Source organism: Pseudopipra pipra, chromosome 13 (genome assembly GCF_036250125.1).
Source record: "Pseudopipra pipra isolate bDixPip1 chromosome 13, bDixPip1.hap1, whole genome shotgun sequence".
Taxonomy (NCBI): Eukaryota; Metazoa; Chordata; class Aves; order Passeriformes; family Pipridae; genus Pseudopipra; species Pseudopipra pipra.
The window spans coordinates 8,212,382-8,231,342 of record NC_087561.1 but is presented as its reverse complement, the minus strand read 5'-3'; the positions used below and the strand labels follow the sequence as shown (position 1 = coordinate 8,231,342).

Here is an 18,961-nt window from a genome sequence, read left to right as displayed (position 1 = left end):
CTGACCCTGCATTCTCTGCTCTGCCCTCTCCCCAGCAAAGGCAATGCTGCTCCTCTGCAGCAACTATCTCTCCCTCAGCTCCATTTTTGCCTCCCCAAAGCCACCCCCTACTCCCCATCTATGGCTGTGACAGACCTGCAGCACTAAATCAGTTCCATCTCCCAGGCTGCTTTTCATCCCTTTTCTACTAGAGCACCTCTTTGGACTCACTTCCTTCTCATCCATCCAACACAGCTCTACCAGCCTCAGCCCTCCTGCTTGGTAATTACCCAGCCCAGCTGCTCCAATGTTTTTCATCGCGCAACCTTTCCTTTAGCCTTAAACATTCTCTTGTGCCCTTCCTTTCACGTGCTCCTCCTCTCTGCTGCATGTGCTGGGCTTTTTATTTTTTATTTTCCTGGGTACATATTTTTCACACCACAGTCATTCATCATCATCTATTTGAGGCAGCTCTAAAGAACGTGCAGATACTTAAACTTTGCTCCTCATCTTACTATCACGGTTGACTTCACCCACTCTGGTATTAGGAATGCAAATGCATTTAGCAGAATTATTTTTTTCTCTCTCACATTTGCTTTGATGAAAGGTAATAACCTGTGCACAGAAACTGGCTGGGATTTCACCTGTAGTGAAACCTGCAGAGTTATAGGCATGAACTTGGGTGAATCAGAAGTAAAATTAAATCTTGCTAAGCAACCCCCTGCCCCCCCAACTTTTGAATCAACCAATATTGGCTAAAGTCCTTATTTAGCTCTATGGAAGCAGCTTTTACTGATATGACCAGAATATCCCAAATACTCGTGTAAACAAAGACAACATCACACACCATCAGTTTGCACCTTTATTTTTTAAAAATGAAATAGTCAAAGTACTTTCTTTTTCAAATATCGACACATAATATATTAACTTTCAATATTTACAGCGTGTTGCTGGGATGTTCTTGTAGAAAATGCATGCTTCTGGTCTGAAACCCAGAGCAAAATGCATCAGACCATTTAACTGCAGCCATATAACATAAACCTGTACAGTATCCAGTCACTATTCAGCACAGGAGTTAGAGCAGGAATAAAAAAATTGGGATCTATTGTTTCCTAGCAACGAGGCTGAGGCCATTATAACACAATTTCTGTAAGATCAGAACCTCTAACTGGTGTTAGACGGAAAGTGAAGATCTTGGCATACATTGTAAACATTTTTTACTGTTGATGAGAAAGCTAAAAAGGAACATTACTTTGACATATATCGTATGCTATGCTTCTCGTTCTCGTTTATTGACACTTCTGCCAGAAGAGTATGAAGATTGTAATGTTTTATCATGGTTCATACAAGTAAAATACTGTCAAGGACACGATCTGATATACTAACATTTATTAAAAGGCTAAAGTCCACCACGAGATCTAAGGAAAAACTGGAAATTGTCAAACACGTTTCCTTAGACAAATAATGGCAGGTGACAAATGCCCAGACAAATCGACAGCGAGTCCGACTCCACCATTCCCAGTTTCTGCCTGGAAGCGATTCCTCTGGCAGCCAGGGTGCTTTCGACCCGGTAATGTTTTGTATCAAGGAGAGGTTTAAATAACAGTCAGCATTTGACAGGAAAACCCTCAGGGCTGTTGGCGCAGCCTGAGTTGGGTGTCACCGCGCCAGATCAGCCGCACTACGGCGAGTGCCCCGAGCACACGAACACCCTGCTGGGGATCTGCCCATCTCCTTTGGCTCAGCTAAACCAGAGGAGCTCCTCTGCCTAAACCACCTTCCTCTTTGGAGCAGCACCTTGGCTTCCAACAGCACCCATTGCCATTGCTCACCCTGGAGAAGCTGCTGCCCTATGAGCCCAGCCCTGGCCGCTGGTGAGGGGGCTCAGGGGGGCGCAGGGTGGGACCCCAGAGCATGGTCAGAGTGTGAGGCCACCCCTGGCCAGCCAGTGCACAGCTGAGGAATGCAAAAGAGCTCAAACCAAAGAGCTAAGGTGTGTACACCCAGTTGCAAACTGACCAGTTCATATATATTTATTTGGCTATGTTCTACATAGATATCTATATATATATATTTATAACTTTGAAATGTTCTAGATTTGCTAAATAAATATGAAAGCAAAGGAAATGTTATTGTACACACTATTCATTTGGTTGTCATAAAAAATATAGCATGAATTTCTCATGGTAGGTACTTTGCTACAGAATAGTGTGCAATAGTGGTTTTTATTTTATTTTAATTATTTTCTTTTTTCCACTTTCAGAACCTTGTTTGCAGTGCAGAACGCTAGCATCAAATTATCATCTGATCTAAATAACAGTAAAAATTTCCATGCTATTATTTTTCTTTTTTTCCTCAATTGGGTCTCTAGGTTATAGTGCAAAATCAAAAAAAAAGAAAAAAGAAAAAAAGAAAATGAGATATATTAAAAAAAAAAACAACCAAACAACCAACCACTGAGAAATTGGTCTAACTACTAGGAAAAAAAAATGGAGACTGAAATATTCCCTGCCTCCATCTGAGGTTGTTCATGAACAAGATGGTCCAAAGCTATTTGTTCATGTAGTTCTCACGAATCACTGCTGGCTGGCCCATGTATATCTACGACTTCAGTCTCCCATGCGCTTGCAGTAATTACACACTTCTTTAGCGCTGTAATCTCAACACAACATTTATATTCAGTTTCCTAAATTTACGAAACTGTTACGATGAAGGCATTTTTTTTGCTCTTGTAACTGGGCCATGTAATATCATGCGAGTCTTAATGGATCCATATTCTCATAAGAGATATTGTTCAAAATGTACCTTAGACTGCACCCAGGAAATGGGAAAATGCCAAATCTACTTCCAAAGACAAACTCGTAAGACATTTCGCTCTTAGACCTTTTGGCATAACATGAGAACAACAGTAATCAAGGCAGTATTAAAAACCACAGCTGTAGGTAATACAAAGTGCATTTCCTGCATATAATACAAATATAACTTTAAGAAACTAAAGGCACAAGCTAACTAAATAAGTATTACATACTAGAAATGCACAGTTCAAGGTAACTCTAATAGCTTCAAATATTTGTTTATAATGGATATTTAAAGCAGTTTGAAAATGATCCTCATTAGTGAATTGCAAAAAAGTATAATTGCTTAAAATATAAGTAAAATAGACTCTAATATTGACATCTTGGATCAGTGATAAAATACATCATCACATTTATGAATGCACTCTCTATATACAATTAATAAATTATTCTTCCATTGATTAAAAGCATATTAGAGGCTCAAGGATTTGAAGGTCCATTTTTAGGCTGGTGTGGAGGTATTCAAATTCTCCGTGATTGTATGGAAAATTACAGAAATCTGAGCTGTGAAACCTGGATGTTGTCAGCTCCCTGTCCTGTACGTTAGTTAATGATGAGCCTGATCACAATGTGTACGTGCAGATTTTGGTCCACAGTTCCCCCTGGCTGGGGATAAAGGAGGGTTTCAGGGGCCAGGCTCCCACTCAGCCTGATCCCGCACCCCTAAAGCTGTAATGGCTCCCAGGGGAGCAGAGGGAGTCTGGGAAGAGAATACAATGGGATGAGGCTGAGAGCTGAGCTCAAACCCCAGTGAGGGGCTCAGGTCTCAGATGCCAGTTCAGGCTCATCTCTAACTTGGGTACAGTCTGCTCCACTTGCCCAAAAACAAGGGAAAGAGAAAACTGGAAAAAAGGAAGAAAGACAAAGAATGCACTTTGTTGGCTTCAGTAAATATGAACAGAAATTGTTTCAATATGTTACTATGTCTGTTTTGAAAGAAATGTGCAATAACATCACTGTTACGGATACACAGGCTCTATAACAAGACTTCTAGCTCCCTCTGAAAGTCAGTAAAGGAAAACTGCTTGCCCATCCCCCCCCTCCCCGTGTGCCTGCCTCACCTCCTGATAATCAGGTCTTGTAACAATGACAAGCTGGAGGAAGGATCACCTACTCTGCTATGAAGTAACTGTGCCAGCAGCGCATGATACCTTGGGAAATAAAAATTTCTGTCCATGCAATATAATGCTTTTCTATGTGCTCTAGATATTGAGCTGAAAAGTGAAGAGTCATCTCCAACATATCAACACATTTACTATCCACACTTAGGTTCATCAACTCCCAACCCACCAATCTTCTTCAGACTTGGAAAAATGAGTACTACAACAGGATTATTAATTTGAGATGAAAAGAACACGATGCCTTAACCCAACAACACTGCAACTTCCAAATCATCTGTGTAAAGACGAGTCCTGGCCCAGTGACTACAGGCAGGACTGATCCTGCACGGCTTGTTACTGCTCCCTGTGGGCTCCCAGCTGGGTTGTCCCCAAAGCACAGGGTTAAAGCCCAGCCTGGAGCACACCGATACCAGCAGAGAGCCTCCTAAAGATTACAGCTTGGCTGAAGCCCAGTAATGCTGTGCCACCCACATCCCTCTACCAGGCAGACTGGCAGCTCTGTGTGTGCTCCCAGACTGCAGTATATTCCAGTGCCAAGGGAAACCCTGGGAGAGAGACCCCACACGCACGAGTAGACATAATGTGGTGTTCAACATGGGGTGACTGAGGGGCGGCCACAACAGAGCAAAGGCCACAGGGGACAGCCTTGTATGTACTGAATCCAACACAAGTCAGATTTCCCAGGTTAGAAAATCCCTTAGCTCCTACCTGTGAGGAATGACATGTGCGGGGTTGGTGAGCAACTACGAAGTTTCCATACACAGTCTGGTTTCTGTGTGCAATCCCTGGAATTTACGGGAGATCTCACTGGGATAAAAACCACCCAGTAAATACGGGTTGCAGAATCAGGCTCTGTAACCTATTAAATAACTGGTGAATTATTAAACCAACAACAAAAAAGTTGTGTTTCTTTAGAAGAAGGCAGAGCATGTGGCGCTCGCCCCTACCCCGCAGGGCTGTGCGGTGTCACCCCGGGCACCTCGCGCGCAGGTCGCGGCGCTCGGCTCGCAGGACTCTGCTTCTGAAATTTTTGAATACTGCCACACAAGAACTAAAAATTGTCACTGTCATCTCTCAAAGAGTTAAACAAACAATATTAAAATACCATCTTCTGTCACATTTAAAGGCAGTTGGATATGTTTTTTTCCTCTATATTTATATATACAGAGTTCTGATCTAGAAAAACCAATACAATAAACCATTTTACGTTTAAAAACAGGCAGTCTTTGGTGACGCAAAGGCAGAGATTTTCTTTGTTACCTTCTGCCTATTTCACTCTGTCTCATGAAGTGAATATTATTGGCACTGTCAGAAAGTTCGAGATACTGCTCCACAGATAAAACAAAATATCCATCGTAGCCTTGTACCCTCCCAGTGCTTAAAAGCTGCTGTTTCTCTCCATCTGTCCATGCTCGAATTCCTTCTTCCCCCTCCTGTAGCCGCCTCTGCTCCTTAGTCCAGGCCTGAGCCACGGCTCGCTGCCTGGCTATCTCCAGGACGTGGTTTTTTTCCTCTTCCACTGTTGTTCCATACCGCACGTTAAAGCAGAGTGCGCCGTGCTGGAGCTGGATGTCAGCAAAGCGTCTAGTCCTGCCGTTGATCACAGAAGTCATCTGCGACACCGTCACGTTGACGCCATTCTCCAAGATGCGGCGCCCTCCAGTGCTGCCGATGAGGGCCAAATCTTCTTCCAAAGAGCCCAGCTTGATGAAGTAATGGGTGTCTCGGCCCTCAATGGTGAAATGCAGGTTCTCCAGATAATGAGCGTTGTTGAGGATGGCAGCAATGCGCCGGCTGTCCTCGTTAGCCACACCGATAATGTCAGCTGTCACTATCCCGTCCTTTATAGCGAATTTGATGCCTTTCCCGAATACTGAAGGAACAGCTGCAAATCTCAGTTGCTTCACTCCCTCAGAACACTTGCCATCACTATACCTGGGTGTCATAGGAAGTTGGTCCAAGGATATAAAGTTTCGGAGTTGCTTTTGTAGCTCACACTGAATGCCAAGGATAGTCTGGAAAAGAAAACACCAGTCAAGTTTGCAGGTGAGGTACCTTGCAGTTCATTACAGTATCTCACAGACCTTACTCATCTCTTAATTGCTTAGAATGGATCTCCAGTTTTTTTGGAAAATATTGTGCACAGCTACAGAACCTGGACATATGCACAGGTTTTCTAATTGCCTGTGGTAGTGCTTTCTGTCTCTTGGACTCCTTCATTTCTAGAAAGCAAATGGAAAGATGTTTATCACAAATGCTATTTTTGTATTTGTTCTTCCTTTAAATTCTTCCTCCCCCCTGAACTCTAATGGCTGGTCTTTCAGCCCTTAGGCAGTTCAGGAAAAGCTGAACTCAAAGCTGTGCTCATCTTCTGTAAAATCACAGTAACAGATTTTATAGCCCATTCTTTAAGGAAAGCAGGTTGTGAAGGTCTTGAGGCACTAGAACAACAGGAATCAGGCAAGTACATCACATTTGCAGATCTTACTTCCCATAGAGGCTAAAAGAAGTTTCATTCCAACCATCTCTTTGTTGTTTAACACTATACCCATCACTACATCATTTCTGTGCCTTGTAAAAGCTTCTTTAATATCTCAGTGACAATTTTCCATGGACATGCCCTTACATCTGGCGTGACCCCCCAGCCTTCTGCACTTGGTGCAGTTGTTTGTGCATGGGAAGTGTGTTAAATGTTGTGAACTTTAACGTGAACTCTCAATGCTTTATAATTCCCTTCCCTGACTAAGAGGAAAGGCATCTTTACAAAATCATAGTTCTTTGTTAACAGATGCTCATATGATCAAATGCAAAACATGAATGCTCGCTCAGAGGTAGTTGGTCCTATTGCAGTCACATTGATTGCTGGACTCTGACAGCTGCTGCCTGGCTCTTCTTTATGGAAAATAAGCCCTGGAGCAAGGCTGAGATTTACAGACCCCCTACAAATCCATCGCAACATTCCTGTTTCCTGCAATAATTATGCAGAGGTACTGACTTGTAAAGCTGTTTATAACCTCAGTGATTTTGCAGCTCCTGTGGCATCTTTGCTAACATAGATGAAAATCTACAGTTTTAATTTTTCAATTGCACAAGATTTTCTGTGGCTTTTTCAATTTTCACATAAACACTTTCACTCTTTTGCCTATCCTGCTCTTCAAATTTGGATATTTTCTCTATGAACAGCTGCAAATTTCCCTCACTGTGTTGCTATCTCCTTAAAGCTCTCCTCCACTCTGATGCCAGAACATAACTGACAACATTAAAGATGTTGTCAATTGTTAAACTATTTGTCTTTCCCGTTGTGTCAAAAGATACAGTCACATTGTTTCCTCGGTCTCCAATATTTTGTAATAAAACTCCTTAGTTTAGTATTAGAAGCAGCTAAACTGAGTTTTTGCTAACCTTTCCAGGATCCCACTCTTGGGTTTTTGTTTGAAGCTGTAGAAGTTCGTATGTTGTCTCCAAAGCTTCTATCTCCGGTTTTGGGAATCCAGGCAGTACGTTGTGCAACTGGAAACCAAACAGCTCTAGCCAACTTCCAATGTCTACAAAACAAGAAAAGGATGTTAGCAAAAAGGCACATAAATCCTAGAAAAAGGGCAGTCTGCAGAAATTCCAGCTAGGCAGAAATAATGATTTCACATCAATTTATGTTTCCCTACTAGTTACAGCATTTATTGTAGCAAACAAATTATTTGGTTACAAAGCATAGCTATACTCAAATCAATAGTGTTCCTTCTATCTATTTATAATGGAAAAAATTAAAATTAAGCTGCCTCCATTCTTCCCTTAATTTTAGCACTGAGAAAAGCAGCAGAAGCAACTATTAATTATTTTCTTGGTTACCATAAAGGCTCTAGAAAACAGATCAAGCACAGTCTATTAAAGAAATGACTTCAATACATTTAAAATTAGAGACAAAAAGTAACTTTGGATGTATACAAAAGATTTCTGGAATGTTGAATCCATCCAGAATTTGATAAAGAGTTTTCATGAGAAACGTGTTACTTTTACCTGTTGTATACTTAGCAACATCTTGGATTCTGCCAACTGGATAATTATTTTCAAATGAATAGAGATTAAATGGTTGTGGGACAGCATTCAGGCGCTTCCATATATGATGATTTGGTGTCGTCCACCGACCAGCAATGACATCATAGTCCCGCTGACCGAGATGAACTAATTTAGTAAGAGAATCATAAAGTCCTCCATGAAAACCGATGATAACCTCGAAATCTGGATTAGTGTCCTGGTAGATTTCTCCATATGGGGTGTACAAAATTTCTTTTATGACCTGGCCTCGACTGCTAAACACAGCTAGAGGTGTTCCAGTGTTATCACAAGCAACATAATATTCTTCTCCACTGCTTAATTCCATCGCAATGAGATGACCTTGAAGATCATAATAGAGGGATGTTATTTCTGAGCTAGAATGATTGTACAAGTGAGTAACTCTTATTGGATTGGAGAGATCAGCATAAAAGAACTGTAAGTGTTGTCCTAGGCTTGATTTGCTTGCAACTCGTCTTCCAAGACCATCATAACAGTACTGCACAGTCCAGCCAGACACTTTGTTGTACGCTTTGTTCAGCAAACCATTAGAGTTGTACTCAAAGATCTCATTGCCTCTTTGCCTGAGAAAGCCATCTTCATCCATTTTGTATTGAATTTCTCCAAGTCTGGTAATGCGATCTCTCAGATCGTATCTCAGAGGAGTGAGGCGCGCGCTGTTTCCATGGCTCAGCAAGTTGATGTTGCCATTAAGGTCATAGCTGTAGCGCCACTGGGTTTTGTCATTCACAGACACGGTCTGGAGTTGACCATCAGCATCGTATTCATAAAAATATCTTGTTATATTGGCATCTACACCGACACGTATATCACAGATCACCATGCGGCCCATGTTGTCATACTGGATGGTCATCCAGTAAGCGATGGACTTGAGAATTTCATATTGTACTTCAATCACCTGACCATTGGCACTGAAGATTTTGGTATGCTTCATCACAGTGGTGGTTATAACTTGGTTTAAATCATAATTAATTACACTGAATTTTCCAAATTGTTCAGTCCTGCCAGAAACATCGACGTAACGGTACAGGTCAATGGGAAGAGGCGTCTCGTTGATCATGGCCTGCATGCTCGTGACACGGAAGTTGTTATAGCTGTAGTCAAATCTGGCATTTACAAGCCCTTCTTCACTAAACCTGAAGATTTGGCGACTAATAAGCGGACCTGTCCAAAACAAATAGGGGAAAGAGGAATAATGAAAATAATGAATGACGCCCACAGTTTACTTATCCTACAGATAAGTAGGATAAGTACACAGACAGATCATGAACTCAAACATACCCTTAAGCCTTAATTGCTGCCTGTCTCAGAAAATACCATTAACTAAGAATATGTTAGATTATTCTCTCACAAACCTTTATTAATGCTTTCTCTACAAATTATTTATATTTTATTAACATTCATTTAAATGAATGCTGGTTTATTCATAATTATTATTTCTATTTACTTACAAGATAATTCTTAACTAAATTTATTTTACATGGATTTCTTTCGTTATATAAACAGTCCTTTTGAATTTATGTTAGATTATGGTGTAAACAGGGAAACTTGAAAACACAAACAATAAACCAACTTGATTTAGTATTTAGCAAATATCCACACAGGGGAATAAAAACAACCAAACATTCTAAGAGCTATTCCATACCAAGCAATAAAAAGAAGACTGTATTTCAAATGGGACAGCTATATTCACCTATGGACACAGACACAGAGATATACACACATATTTTTCTATTGAAACATAAAATATAAGAACTTGTAGACATAAAAGTAATGGAATTTCATGCCAGGTAAGTGCAGGATCAAATCCAAAAACTTTAGCAAAGTAGCCACAGTTGCACAAACCTGTTTGCCTGTATCTGATGGTGCAGATGAACCCATCATGCATTAAATGTATTGTTTTAATAACCCCAGAAGATTCCTCGTAGGTGAACGTGACTTGAGTAGTATCATAAAGAATCTCAGAGAGTCGGGACTGCTTGGTGTACTTGTAGAGGACTCTGCGGCCTGTCCCGGGGTACAGGGTCTGGAGCAGCCGCCCGTCCCTGGTGAGGTCCTGTATGAAGGCGGCGCTGCTGTCGGGAGGGGTGTAGATGTTGCGGTAGTAGCCGACAGAGAGCATGGTCTGCAGGGCGTGGCGCACCATGCTCGGCATGGTGACCGACAGCAGGTAATCCGACTGGTCGTACTCGAAGATGTAGCGACGCTGGCTGTGCAACAGGAGCATCACGGACTGCAACCAAACAGCAAGGGCAGGGTAAGGGGCTGATCAAGCACGTGGTTATTCATCTAGTGAGTGCCTGAAGGTTATGGGAATGCTGAAACAACTGCTCGCTCTTGTAGTTTGCTTTTGTGGTCTGTACAATTCCAAGTGGAGCTTTCAGCTCCAGGAGACCTGGCCAGCAAGGTGGTACAAAACAGGAGGAGAATACCAATAAGTCTAGAGGTAAGGATCTCCAAACTGGAAGGCAGATGTGGCTCTCAGTAGCATTTCAGCCTCATGCTGGCTTGCTATGTTGCTTTGAAATATTTAGGTCAATCTCTCAGGAAGCCAATACAGAGAAAACCTCTTCCTCACACACAGGCAGAGCATCTGCACCAGCAGATGTGCCTAAGGGACTTGGAAAGGGGCAACTTTGTGTATATACAAGATGTTTAGCTTTTATTGGCACTCTGCATATCTCCAGCACAGACCTACCTCTTTTTTGTATGTCTTCTTTTAAATGCATGTCACTCCAGAGCTCACAGTACCTCCATGCTTACAGATGGATGAAAATAGTCTGCAGGTTCTTTGGTGTAACTACTTCTATCATTGGTTTTTAACTTTGACAAAGAATATAATTTCTACACAGGTACTTGATACTTGCCCTGTGTTGGTTAATTGTGGCTGGTCAATGAAATCTGGTTTGTTTGTCTGCAAAGTGAATGTGCAAGCACGGCAGACCTTTTTCTGTCAATAACTAAAATTTGGGTTCTGTAAACCTTTTTACTTGTCCTGTGCAAAGTCACAGTGTCACAGAGTACAAGCCCGCTGGTGAACAGTCACTGTTGGAACAAGCATAACGAAAACAAGGAGTGAAACTGTATGGGGGAACTCTGTAGCCTCTCCCCAGCTCCAGCAAGTGGTTTGGCTGGACCAGAGCACTGCACATCCTTGCCACAACGTCTGAGTTGGGCCTTAGCCTACAGCTCAAACCTACCAGGCACATAAGCAAATTTGTCAGGCTTCTGCATGGTTGAGACATGCAAACCAAAGTCTTACAAGGAACAGTGTGACTGCTTTCTTACAGAGCACTGGGGAAAGAAATCAGAAAAACAGTATTTTTTTCCTCTAAGCTCAAAAATCTTCTCCGAGAAGGAAGCACCACAAACTCAGCCCTGCAATATGTTAAGTAACATTGGCCCTGAGCCACTTTGCTCTGACAAATAAACCAAATGCTCATTCAAAGGGCCAGAGATAGGCTCAGCCTTGGCCATCCCCTCTGCACTCCCAGCCCCCTGCCTGTCCAAGATGTGTTTCTTCCTGCCCTTGGCGAACGACATCTGTCACCTGTACACCAGCCAGAGAGCACCAACATATGCCACTCCAGGTCACCCTGTGCCAACTGGTGACAACAGACCTTCACACCGAGCTAGTTCTGATCACTTTATTGCTGCTCGGCCAAGCATCTCCAGCAGCACTGTGTTTATTTTGTTTCCACCTTCAGTCAAGAGTCTCCAGTCTGCAGTAAACCACTGGCTGAACTCTCTCCTAGCACTGCCGTGACGCCTCTCTCTATATACTGCTCCCACGCCTGTTTTTAAGCTGTCTGCCATTGACAGAGTATGAATAACAAGATCAGAAACATCCCCAATATAACTTTAGTGCCCCTGTGTGCCATTTTTACAGCACTTCGTGGCTTTTCCACTTTTGTTGAGGGTAGTAAAAGGACAGACAGTACTAGGGCTGGAGACTTAGTATCCTTTCAAGCCTATTAGAGGATACCATAAAGAGAAAAAAAATTAATTCCCAATTCATCCTAATAATATTACAATAGATTTTTCAACTCTGTGTAAATTGGGTTCTAATTGTTTTAAAGGATTTCAGAGAGTAGCTCATAAAACATCCAAAAAGCTGTCATTTTATTAAGGCAGCCAGAGCCTGGTCAACCACAGGATGATTGATGCCGTATGGTGTATCAAGACACACAGCCAGTGGCAATTACTGGGAGCTCTGCTGGGAATAGACAAATGCTGAGCATCACCACTAGATGTCATTTCTGTCCAACATACACATGCAGTCAGTCATCTGTTTTGTCTGCTGGATTTTGGAAGCGAGCTTGGAGTGTTCAGGAGATTTTATATCACTATTAATTAATTGAGGAAAGTGACCAAAACAAGAGGAGATGAATCTCATCAGTAAGAATTATTTCCAATGCAAATGTCATAGCACTTTTTAAAACCTTAATTATTTGAGCTAATTTTGTAAGGGTAGAGATTTTTGAAGATGTACAATTAACTCATCAATTGCTAGAACTGAAGAATTAAATAACTATGAATTGGAAGCAAACTATATAATTGATTTTTTTTCATATAAAGAATTATTGAGTCTTAAGTGGTTTCAGACAACCTTTAGCAATCATTACATAATTAACACAATGAGTTATTGACTTTAATGGAGCCACAAAGTGATATTTCAATGTCTGTTTTTGACAGTGAATTCATCTTTCTTTGGCACAAGGAACAACATCATGAAAGTACATTAAATAGTTGGGAGATTATGTGCATGGTGTGTATGATTTTCAGTAATTTTAATGACAAGTTACAGCATAACCCAAGCCTTCTGCTACATGAACCAGTAATCTTTTGCCATTTCCTTCTACAGGATCAGGATTTGGTGATTTGTGTAGAATTCCAGACTAACAGTGCTAAGTTATATGACTTTATTTCTGAGCTCATCATAAACTAAGAACAGACAAAGTGGTTTGGAAAGATAAGAAGATAAGATCTTTCCAAAATTACACTCCATTATGTCCAAAGAAAAAAAAAAAGATTCCTCCAAAAGACACATTGCCCAAATATTTGAAACCTGTATGAAATGCCTGTTTACTTGTAATTTGCAGAAGACCATACAGACAAAAAAAGCCCTGACAAATTTATCTGAAGCAAACTTCTGAAGCTCCTGGTGTTTGCCAATCTTGTTAACACACGCAAGAACCATACTTGCATGGAGACAGGGAGGGAATCACATTTTTATGCATTCTCCAGTCTCAATCATTTTTTTTTTCCCACTGGGTTAGCTTTGAGTTTTTTGAGGATCAAGCTTAAACACAGTCAAAATAAGTACAGCACAGTTTATCTTAAAAATACACATTTGGAACTCTTTAGTATATAAATAACTTCAAAGTCACTGGATTTTGTGTGTGTAATACCTCCTCTATCACTGTTACCTCACCTGCCCCCCACCCCCTATAGCTTTTCCCTGCAGTTTACAGGTTCAGACAAAATGTTCTGCAAACTCAGGGTGCATTGAGTAGTCTAAGACGTTGCTCTTTAAAAAAGTTCTAATACGAGTTCACACGAAGTTCTGAAAGCTTTAAAAATACTTATTGGTTTTTTGGTTTTGAGAGACAAGACCAAATTAGATGTTTCTACAGATGAAAGAAATGTTCCTCCTTATTCTGTACAACACTCCACATTTTGTGACCATTACCTATAGATATAAATGAAAATTACAATACTCAGGGAATTTAGATGCAAAGTCACTATAAAAGCAGAACAATAACTCATTTCATATTAATGCTTTTCCCTAAATGGCCTTCATAAATATTGAAGTGAACTTTCTCCTCACAGGATCAATCCCTTGTTTACAATGCAGCACTGAATAGGTGCAAGTTTGTACTCAGGGGCTCATAATTTTGGCTTAAAAGAACTGTATTTGTGTGTGGGGAAAAAGTTCCCTTTCAGTGACTGTTATCTTTTTGACTATTATCCCAAGTAGCAACATACTTTTCAGCAGTGAGGGTGTCCTTTATCCACTTAAACTTGAACTGAGACCAAAAAGTCATTTTTACCTACCGATTAAGCAAACCTGAGGTGCCGATAACTTTCTTCAGAACTAAACTATGGCAGGTTTGAGCAGGTGACATCTAGGTGTAAGTGTGTCCACACACATTTTTATTTAGTTATGTAATTCTACGTATTTTCTGTTTAAAAAGTCTTAAATACTCTTGCAAGAGGTAGCTTTATAACAGAGTTCACAATATAATACCTATATAAAATGAAATATTTTTTGTCTTGGTACAACAATCCACTTTTTAAATGATTTACCTTTTCTAGATATGTGTAACTCCATATTTTACCATCTGCCCATGTTCTGGAAATGATGTTCCCACTTGGATCATACTCCATTTTCTCAGTCCAGGTTCCTCTTTGGATATAGGTGACTAATCCAGAATGTGAATATGTGATATTGACCTCATTGTACTTGCTGATGGGTGACCATAAGATGGGGCGTCCTGTCTGGTCATACATAATTCGCAGGGTGAATTTGCGATGATCATCATAAATCTTCCCTGTTCTGGTAACGTGATCGAAATCGATGGAGAGCAGGTTTCTGTTGTGGGTCTGAACACAAAGATACAGTAAGGTAAGAAAACAATGCATCCTAAGCACACCCAACAGACACGTCTGCGTCAGTGCGTATCAAAGTGAGCAATGGTTTAACATTGTGAGTTGGGCCTTCCTGAAGACAAGAAAATAGAAAAAGATTCAGATGAGAAATAGAAGGACCAAAACATAAACTGCTGCTTGTGCTCGGTGTTATTACACTTGACATTATAGGATGCTTCCATGTGCTAAACCCTCACCTCTGCTCTCACCTTTTCTTAAATTTTTCTTCTTTCTTTTCAGCTGTGGATGAGCTCCTTGTCAAGCCCACAAATTAAGAAAGATCTACTATCTCACATCCTCTCTCGAGCTCTTTTTAATGTTGACAGGTCAGGTGCTGCTCTGGCATAGCCCTCACCAGGCTGATGGCACAAAGGGCAGAGCTGTGCTTGCAGCTCCTGCAGACCCTGCTCACCAGTGTCCTCACGTTCCTTCACAAAGCCACCCCACTCCCAGAGCTCATGAAAGCCAGCAGCAGTGGTGCCTGGTGCCAGCCAGAGTCCTTGTGGCAGCTCTCTCACCACATTGGGACCTTCAACTTTTGTTAAACTCGCTGTGTCTGACAGATGGACAGCAACCCAATGCTCAATTTGAAATCAAGTTCAAAGCTGAGCCAGACTCATGAAGACAAAATGTGTTTACCCAGTGCTATCATCATGTGCCTCCTTACATCATTTAGCCACTGGACAATCATTTAAATCCGAGATATAATTTAGGGAACACCATTTAAATCCGAGATATAATTTAGGGAACCATAAAACATTGTTCATTGACTTGTCTTTTTCAGATCAATGCTCAATATGCTAATTGTATTAATGTACCACATTTTATCTAATCACTCTATTCCAATTAATAAGTTCCTTACAGCAGACATGTTGCCAGTGCAGGTGTTAGCACAGTGCTTGCTCCTCACTGAGACCTGGAGGCACAGCCGCAGAGTAAATGGTTAATAAAACTTGTTTAATAATGCAAGCTGTGATTAGAATGAACATTTTTTTTCTTTCCCCTTTCTGTTTTTAGATACAAAATACTTTGAGAATCTGGAAGAAGCAGGTGTTCTTTCTTCAACTACCATTTCTGGGGTTTTATATACACACATGTCTAACTTTAATAGTGTTCATTTACAATAGCTGTAAAATACCTATATACCCGTGTAGACTGCTGTAACTATTACAATTTATGCTCTAATGATAGTTAAGGAGCCCAAGTAAAATGTGATGCTCAGTTCAACTATATTTGCTTGTATACAATCTGATGGATTAAGTTTAATATACTTTTTAGCAAACTTCTTGAAATTTCTGAAAACAAATCCTCTTGGTGGCAAAATAACTGAAAAGCAAGCAGGGGGCACACTCTATCTCATATTCATTTATGTTCTATGTACATGTTTAATGTTCTTATTGCTATTATTATTATTGTAGAATGCAGTTAGGAGAAAGGAAAGTCTCAAATACAAATTGCTTGCAATCTGAATTTCAGAGACTATACAACAAATAAGAACGAAAACCAAACAGAGACAGAATTAGCAGCGAAGTGGAAAGCAGCAGTAATTGAAAACTCACTGAGCTAAAATAAGGTTAAAATACTTCCCTTTTATTGCACATTTTATGTCTCATTTGTTTACTTTCTTATACTAAAGTTAAATTTAATGCCCTTCTCAAGGTAAGAGAGGATGATACATGGATAGTATGACTCATCTCAATATTGTTATTGACAAGCTGATTTCAAATCCTGGTGGCTTCATAAAGATGACTCCTCCAACATACATACAACACAGCAAAGAGCTTCTGAGAGTGGCTTAAGCTCATGTATGCTGGTATGAGCTAGGGAAACGTTTCTGAAAGCAATGTCAGGTTGGAATATCAGCTAATGAAAACAGGGAGAAAATTCAGCTGAGTTCAATAATGTTAGAAGTGCATAAAAAAAGTATTTATTATATATTTTTTAAACATTTGTTGACTCTACTTACACTAGTTTTATAGCTAGAAATCTTGCACTGTAAATATCACACAATTGTGTACTTCTTTGGGCTTTCATTTCCAAACATACCCTGTCCACAATGTCTAAGTCAGATGAGATGATTGCATTATTTCCTTGTCTGTGTTTAGATTTGAGCCAACGTAAACTCACAGACCCTAGTAGAGGTCTTGGTCCCATCTTTAGAATTTGCTGTAAGACTGTTAAATAAAGGAAGATCATTTGCTAAATGCAATAATGAACATGACTGTCAAAGCCTGTGTCTGCAGGACTTTTGAACTGAGGCCAATGAGTTACTTCCTTTTTTGTTATTAAAAAAAAAAAGGCAAAAAATAAGCAAGACAGGCCAAGCATTCAATTTTCAATTTTGTAGATATTCAGTTATAAAACCTGGACTGCATCCAATGCCAAGTTCCTCAAATTATGCAAAAGTCAGGAGGGAATGGAGCTGCATTCTAATCAGTGTATTACTATGCATCATGCTCATCACTTTTAACAGCAGTCTTTGCTTCATTTTTAGAAGTCAATTAAAATAGCAGTTCAATTGATAAAAAAGAAGTCTTGCTAGATTAAGATTGATGTTAAAATGCCTGATTGTACATAGATTTATTATTAATATAAAATGCATACATGCCCATAGACTGTTTTATGTACGTTCAGGAAGCGTCGGGGCAGGCAGTTCTGCACTTAAAGGAACCCCGTGGTTAATTCCTTTTTCCCACATTGATTTAGATCCTGAGATAAAGTTAGATGTCTGTTCTAGCATTTCAGTTAACTTACTCACTTCTGCCCTATTTCCAGAGCAGGGAATTCACACCATGCAAAAATCCAGCTTTTTAAAACACAGTGTTTCCAGCATTATTCAGAATGTGCTAACAGTGGCCTCTTTCCAAAACTGGAAATAACACTAATAGAGTGACACGCTTTCAGTATGGTTGCTAATTGCGATCAGAATTAAAAAAGTTGGGGCCAGGCAGAGAAGGAAAACCTTTATTCTCTTTCTTCTCTTCAAGTAGGTCATCCTTTATCTCATCCCCAGCTACCTGCCTTCTAATTTATACCTTTTAGCACTCAAAAGCCGTTTGTTTCACTGACGGTATCAGGACTGATTTTTAAGTATCTTCTTTATACCTCATTTCTATGCCTTTTTTTTTTTTTATTTCTTTCTCAGAAAACTCTTCCATTGTGCTGGTTATTTTTTTCTTTAACTGAGGGCTCCTACAAGTCTCTTCATTTCCGTTGAGACTGCTCCAATCCCCAGAGCTTTTCTCTACATATATTTTCAAAGTTCAGCATAGTTCTTTCTGCCCTATATTGCAAGCTTTCTAACAACTTCCTATTGTGCCAGGCATGGCAAATTAAATGTTTAAAAACTTCCTTTTAAACATATAACTCACTAGAAGTTTTCAGAAGGTCTCACCAGAACCTCATCCTGCATAAGGACTTCTAATGATGCTACTTTTTTTTTTTCCCAGCAGTACCCAAGGATCCATCAACAGTAAGCCCTAAATCCATTTCATTATTTGGCATACTGTCTCAAACACACTACAGGATGGTACTTTTGCTCATGCTGTGCCGAATATTTCCTTTAATCACCAAGAAATCTCTGGGTAGATTCCTTTGCCTTCCTCACCAGCTGCACTGTCCCAGCTCCTTCCATCTTAACTGACTCTCCACTCCATCAGCATCCCATGCAAGCATCTCAGTGCTAAAGCTGAACTCCAGGACCCATATATTTCTGCTATTCTCCAAAGTCCTTTGTCATGGTATTAGCAGTCTCAGGAGACCATTTTTCCCTTTCTCTTGTTCATATTTAGATGGTGTAACCTACATACAGGATGCGATTGGACTTGATGATCTTAGAGGTCTTTTCCAACATAAATGATTCTATGATTCTAATATTTCTACTCCTTTTCACTATTAAATTCTCATTTCATGGGCTATTCCATCAGGTTTCCTCCAGCCTTGTCCTGACAGCCCTCAGACAGAGTCCCAGAGCTCAGTACAATCAAGGGAGTCAGTACAGTTAAGATTGCAATACAGGCAGCTGGCTTGTCCTCCTGAGCAGGCAGGGACAATCCATAAGCCCTCTTGATCTTGGATATGTATAAAAAGACACTATTTACAGAAATAACACTGCAATGTTCAAGAGCTGGGTTGCTAGTGCATACTTTTGGAAGGACAGAGAATAAAAGACATCAGCACATCAAAATTATTGTTACACTTCTTCACTTTCCATTCTCTCACTGGATGAAGGTGAAAGGAGAGAGGAGGAGCACGCAAGTGGTTCTTTGCACCAACAGCCTTATC

At 40.4% G+C, this 18,961-nt stretch overlaps 1 protein-coding gene across 7 annotated transcripts in view; it reads right to left on the bottom strand.

Moving 5' to 3' along the window:
• Nucleotides 1-828: 828 nt before the first annotated feature.
• The window catches only part of TENM1 (teneurin transmembrane protein 1), a 755,935-nt gene continuing 737,802 nt past the window's right edge, over nt 829-18,961 (bottom strand). For all 7 annotated transcript variants that reach the window (XM_064669852.1, XM_064669856.1, XM_064669858.1 and 4 more), the window contains 5 exons: nt 14,336-14,632; nt 9,872-10,259; nt 7,970-9,190; nt 7,358-7,500; nt 829-5,970 (listed from right to left, as the gene is read on the bottom strand). In XM_064669852.1, coding sequence (XP_064525922.1) covers nt 5,212-5,970; nt 7,358-7,500; nt 7,970-9,190; nt 9,872-10,259; nt 14,336-14,632 — 2,808 coding nt within the window. In that variant the 3' untranslated portion in view covers nt 829-5,211. The remainder of the gene's footprint in view (nt 5,971-7,357; nt 7,501-7,969; nt 9,191-9,871; nt 10,260-14,335; nt 14,633-18,961) is intronic.